Here is a 6,309-nt window from a genome sequence, read left to right on the forward strand (position 1 = left end):
TGAACGGCAGCCTACTGCTCAAGGTCCTTCTCTGATGGGTTAAATGCAGAGAACCAATTTCCCCACAAGGGATTAATAAAGGATATATTAATTAAATGGTCTTATTTAATGCAAAATCACTCACTCCCAAATGTGGATACTCATTTCATCATGTACATTTTAAACAACTTTTTCTTATTGGTTGTATTTTATGCAGCGCTATATAATGGAAAATTGTTTCTGTGCAATGTAACACTGTGTCCTGGATCATTCTTGTGTTTTATTATTTATTTTTACAGTTTGATGGAGACGCACAGATACCAACTTTAATTGGTACAGATTAACAACATCAGGCGAGATTCTTTCTGTTACACCTCTGTTACACCTCTATTATTTACAATGGTAGAACCGACCGAAAGGTTCTCTTTTATTATTAAATATCAATTTTTACTGGATAAAAGTCTTTGCAGTCCAACTTCAGGACAGAAATCCACCGACATTCATCTGGCGAATAGCACGCACACACATACATACACGACCTTACAAATCTATATTGGCTCATGTAACCCGTGAGTCATGGGTTCTCTTGATTCCAAATCTACTGTCACCAGTAAGTCTTACATCAACTATTAGACAAATGGCACGCCTCCATGTTCTCTCTTCACAAGCATTTCTGTGACAGAAAGAGCTGGAAGGATAAACATTAAATGATGTGAGGTGTTTGAGGACGGCGCACATCTGGAAGTCCGCTGGAATTCAATCCGAGTTTTCATCGTCTGCATCCCAGAAATACCTCCCGGAGAGTGGATATGAGAGAACGTTGCATTTGACCAGAGGCAAGCTCTTCTTCACGCTGTGGTTAAAGGCTACATTCTGGAGATGTTTGGCCCCAAAACTAGGTGGAGAACTGAAGGTTTAGTAGAGCCTGGAGGACGAGGAAGATCCGGTGAGATGGTCCCAGTTGTTGTAAACAGCGTAGGCACTGGACAAGGCCAAACCCACCAGACCCCCACGAGCAACACCCTTCAGACCACCTGCAAACACAAACAAGGTTTCAGAATGATCAGATAAGATTCAAAGCAAAATATGACAACATCTATCTGTTGGATCTTGCCCAAAGGAACATGGCTGATCAGTATAGAGTATAAAACTTATTTGCAGCGTACAAATATTTGTCAACAACAGAGAGGAGGTGATACTTTGAGTGGGATTACAGTGAAAGATTGAAACCCAAACTACCAAAGAAGTTGCAGATAAGCCCTTTTGATTTTTTTCCTTTTTACATACTATGTATGAACATGTTCTGCTTCATTGGAGGCAGTGAATCCCAAATCAGTCCGCCCCCAAGTGGGACAATAGCGCACAGAAACACAATTGCAAATTCTCTAAATCAAATACTGTCAGGCCAATCTCGAGACAAATCCGCAGGAGAGACACCTACTGGATGATTTAAAGAGCATCCCAGTTAGCGTCCCAGCAGCAACGGTGTTGATGTCATCCTCCGCCCCTCTGGCCTTCTCTATTGCCACACCGAAAGCGCTATATAACAAAGCTGCAACGACAAACAGTGATTCAAATGTTGTTCATCTGTTGTGTCTGTTAGTCTAATGAATTAGACTAATGAAAATCTTTACATCGCTGAGGGTGTATGTTATATAACACACCAACAGACTTACCTACAGAGCCCAACGTGTTGGCCCACGAAGCCCCCTGTCTGGTCACCATGTTGAGAATTCTGCAGGGGTGAAAGGTTACATTGTGTGTAAATAAGGAAGTACCTTATGTTGGCAACAGATAACAATCGCTCATCTTTGTGTTCTTCAACGCCACACTCACTGTACGTTGCGAGGTTTGGACCAAGCCATGTCCCTGGTTTCTTTCAGGCCCATCCGAAGACCATTGACAGCTCCAAACGCCGCCCCTGATGACAGGGAGAGAAAGTGTTAGGAGACAACCAAATACTAGCATAGAGAAAACAACTACTACCGGGAAAGTTGATGGAAAGATACATTCAAGTCAACTAAATATTTGGATTTGACACAGCCCCCCCAATTATTTTTTTACATTTCACCTGTCCATCAACAAAATGTGTTGAGTGAGATGGATGCTTGAAACTTACATCTTACAAACACTGAACTTGGATGCAACTTCTGCACACTATATATGCATGAAATCCAAAGTTCATAGCAGAGGAAAAGGAATAGATCTGTTTTTTCAGCAGTTGTAAATATTTTCTACCTGTAATACAGGAGCCTCCGATGGTAAAGAACGCCAGTTCGAACCTTCCTCTCGTTTTACTGGCACCGGTGGGGAGAATGAACTCATCAGTGTCCTTCAACGCAACATTAAAAGTAATTAGCCTCGACAATTCATGGCACCTGAACACCTTACACAAAGTAAACTCTTACCTGGACCAGGTACCGAGGGTCGACATTAAGGTAAGGGGACAGAGGACTCATTCCGGTTACTGAAAGTATATAGAGTTAGAATTGTGAACAAGAAATGTCAGATAGTGATGTAATGTTTCTCAAAGCTACATTGGTATTAGCCGCCGGCACAGCTAGCTTGAAGCTAACTGCGGCAACGCTAGGCGTTTAACTTACACGGGACACCGGCGAGTTCTGTGTTGGAATACTCGGGCGCCCCGCCACCGAACAGACCCCCGAAACTTGCTTTGAGCCCCCCGCTTCCCTGGGAGTTGTTGTCCATGGTCGTAAAAGATCCGGATGATCTACCTGGGAGAAATGTGAAGTCACACAGCCCGAAGCGCTAACTGTGTCGCAAAGCTTGGGATCCGGGGAGACCGAGACAAACACGGAGCTGGGATCCTTCAAATAAACAACAACAATGTAGCCAGAGCGATTTCTGTTGGCGATATCAAGCTCTTTTTCCAAGTAAAAACGGCATTTTAGTTGACTTGCTAGTTCCTCTGCTAATCATGCCCCTGACCTCCACTAGCAGCAGCAGCAGCACGCTCTGCCGTAAAGCGATCTGGGTTGTGACGTCACAAAACGGCTCACGTAATGTGGAAAAATAACTGTTTAATTTTAAATAATGTAGTCTACGGTGTGAAAGTAAGTCTATTTATTATTCCGATATTCTATTTTGTCCCGTTTATTGTTACGTGACGATGGTCAGACGGGCGACACATTGGTTGTGGTAAAGCTCCCAGATCACGGGATTTTACGACACCGCGGCGGATCTGAGATCAGTCTCATTAACTCAAGGACAACACACACACACACACACACACACACACACACACACACACACACACACACACACACACACACACACACACACTTTACCAGTGCTAACTTTAACAAGTAAACGTTAACAAGTAAAGCTAGGCTTATAAGTGATAAAGAGGTAAAGGTAAATAATTAATGGATTTGTCTTTCTTTCTCACATCACATGACTGAATCAGTGTCTTTTAAACTCTCCTTCCTCGTGCTGTCAACCCTGTTACTGGAAGTGATAACAAAATAAAGGGTCCATTCAGGTTTTGTTTTAATTTCTGTTTTAAAGAGAGTATTGTTTCTTCAGCTCAAATTGTGATTTAGCTCCTTTTGTAAAGTAGGTCATCACAAGAGGAAAAATAAATGCCCGAAAAAAGACGCGAAGGCAAAATAATGTGCATTTCATCCTTTCATTCTTTGAGAGTATTCTTTTTAAGTTGCTCAGCACCCAGCTTGTTTCTCAATTATATTTATTTTAAATTATTAATTTTTTTTTTTAAAAAGCGGTCAACCACCTTTTAGGCCTTGAGCCTAAGGTATAAACGTGACAGAATCTCATGACCTCCACCCCCTTAATTTTTTCTCTTCTTTTTTTTAAACAAGTTCTTGCTCATTTTTTGTCAGAATCCCATAATCCACACGGTATTTACACTTCTTTATAAAATGTTGATTTATTGATTTCCGCTATTTAAAATGACATATATATAAACAAACGCGTACTCGTTGCTTGGATTTCACATCAGTGTCATTACCGGTGAGATGCAGTTCCTCCCTTTCACCACTAGAGGGCAGCATCGCGCTGGAAATCACAGGAGCCGTCAGCTGGGGCCAAAAACCTCAGCCGTCCTCCCACACTCCTCTGTCCGGTTATTTATTTGACGCTCGCGGCGGACACATTTGCGATACCCATCTCTCGGAGCGGAGGAGGAGAGCTGCATGTGTTTTTCATTCCACCTGTCGGGCCCCCGAACATCCCACTTCGTAAGGGCCCGACGTGTGTTACCCGTGATGCACCGGGCGGGCAGGGCAGGGCAGGGCCGCACACAAGCACATGTATGTGCTCGTTTGGACGCAGCGCTGGCCGGCCATCTGCTGCCAGTCAAAAGAGACGCAGGCACTGAAGGAATTTAGTGTGTTGAATTTCACGAATAACACTGCATCTTAGTTGGATTCTGTCATTGTGTGTGTATGTGTGTGTGTGTATTCAGAGGGGGCCAAGTGGAGCGATGAAGTTTGCCATTGTCACCCAGTGTGGGTGTTTTCAGACTCTGGCATGATGTGTGAGTTAGTGTTCTCTGTGTTACTGCCCAGTGTGCCCACTGTCTTCCCACAATGCCCCATTCAGCCCTGGGCCTCTCTCTCTCTCTCTCTCTCTCACACACACATTCACTCTCACACTCTTTCTCTCTCTCTCCCACACTCGTTCACTCTCACACACTCTTTCTCTCTCTCTCTCTCTCTCTCTCTCTCCCACGCACGCTCCCAGACCCTGATGCCACCCATTCTGTACCTCGGGGGCTGATCATCCCTCAAATTTGCCAGGGGGTAAAATAGATGTGATGTCATTTTTTTTTTTTTTTTTTTCTCCGATTATCCCCTTTACCCGCAGTTCTTGTTTTCATCCTGTCCCCTCTTCCTCTTTCTTTCTTTCTTTCCCTCCGTCCTTCTTTCTTTCTGTCTCTCTGAGCTCCCAAACACAAAAGACAGAGAGGCCTCGACAGGACCCCAGTGTATGCTGGTTGTCAAGGAGACAAGGAGACAGTGTTGGGTCTTTAAACTGCCTCAGAGGGGTGTGTGGAGTTAGGGGGAGTTGGCCTTATTTACATGGGAAGAGGACAAGGGAGAGAGGGGTTTGAAATACAACTTTTGAGCCGTTCCCTGCAGCTTAGGACTCCTCTGTTATCCAGCTAAAATCATTCCGCTGCTCCATCATCAAATATTTACCAAGTGGAGGAAATCTGGAGCTGTTCATTATGTGGAGAATGCACATGCTTAGCAGTGTAAATCAACCTGTCTTTCTCGCTCTTTCTCCCACACACACACACAAGCACACTTTGATTGTAAGTCCTGGGAGCACTGGGCCCCAGCATTGGCAAATGGTGAGAGCTGACTGCAGAATACATTACGAGATGCTTGAAGAGTGTTTCATACCAGACTGGGAGAACAAGACAAAAGCGGCGACCGAACTTGAGTGGAAAACAGGAAAAACAGAGACAAGCGCACACACCCATCCGAGCACACATGTACCCCCACCCATCCATATCCACACCCTCTTTTATTTTCTCTCTTGCTATGTCAGACCGCTCTCCCCTCTGCTCCTTCCTGTCCAGAGGATTGTCAGCGGCGCTCACATTATGTCCTTTCTCTCTCAGTGATCAGGGGGCTGGGGTTGCGGCCGCAGAGCAGGCTCAACTCCAAGCCTGAAGTTCAATATCACCCCCCCCCCCAACTCCACAATGAAAGCAGGAAGGGCAGGCAGAGGACGAATGAGCCACCCACTGCTGCATTCACCATGGAAAACTCAGTGTTTTCTCTCTTCTGCGTGTGAAACTTGTTTTTAAGGGACTTTTTCTTTTTTTTTTTTGGTAACTTTTTCAAAATCAAGAGTCAGCGGCTCAAAAGACCCCATTTAATTTGGAATAAGCGCTCCATTAGTGCATTGAAAAGCCAAATTAAAACGAATGTTGCTCGATGACACACGTATTAGATTTCTTCAGGGAACGGCTGTGATTTCAGCATAATAGTTCCTTTGCAGATGTTTGAGGGCGAGATTGCACAATCAATTTCCCTTATATTCCCCTGCCATTTAGTGCTCCAAACCTGAACCCCCCCTTTTTCCCCTGTAATACATGTGCATGCCTCTGAGAAACCATGGTGAGCTGGGTGTGTTTTGACCTCTCTTATTACACAAATGTGTGTAATGCCCACTTCAAGGGGGGGGGGTAAAAAAGGGATGGAGAACAAGGGAAGGAACAGCGAAAAAGAGAAGTGAGAAGAAACATGTTTTGGCCTTTTCCCTGCATTTAGTGTGAAGTATCCGCTGGGAGTTTTTGTCGTTAAAAGGTCTTTTGACGACATTACACCCCCCCTC

At 44.4% G+C, this 6,309-nt stretch overlaps 1 protein-coding gene across 1 annotated transcript; it reads right to left on the reverse strand.

Annotated features, from left to right (window-relative positions):
* Positions 1–239: 239 nt before the first annotated feature.
* Positions 240–2,952, reverse strand: timm23a (translocase of inner mitochondrial membrane 23 homolog a (yeast)). Its single transcript, XM_086139379.1, has 7 exons — positions 2,583–2,952; positions 2,388–2,446; positions 2,218–2,311; positions 1,816–1,900; positions 1,656–1,714; positions 1,421–1,531; positions 240–1,013 (listed from the first exon to the last, which is right to left on the reverse strand). Exons 1-7 carry the CDS (start codon positions 2,686–2,688, stop codon positions 895–897), a joined length of 633 nt encoding a protein of 210 aa, XP_085995505.1. The 5' UTR covers positions 2,689–2,952; the 3' UTR covers positions 240–894.
* Positions 2,953–6,309: the final 3,357 nt, after the last annotated feature.

This window comes from Fistularia commersonii, chromosome 32 (genome assembly GCF_037954325.1).
Source record: "Fistularia commersonii isolate RoL2024-O1a breed Wild chromosome 32, RoL_Fcom_v1.0, whole genome shotgun sequence".
NCBI lineage: Eukaryota > Metazoa > Chordata > Actinopteri > Syngnathiformes > Fistulariidae > Fistularia > Fistularia commersonii.

Coding starts and splice junctions, on each gene's coding strand:
- timm23a (XM_086139379.1), bottom strand. CDS start 2,688: ATGGACAACAACTCCCAGGGAAGCGGGGGGCTCAAAGCAAGTTTCGGG. Junction 2,447..2,582: donor AGAACTCGCCGGTGTCCCGT/GTAAGTTAAACG, acceptor ATATACTTTCAG/TAACCGGAATGAGTCCTCTG. Junction 1,715..1,815: donor TCCAAACCTCGCAACGTACA/GTGAGTGTGGCG, acceptor TCACCCCTGCAG/AATTCTCAACATGGTGACCA.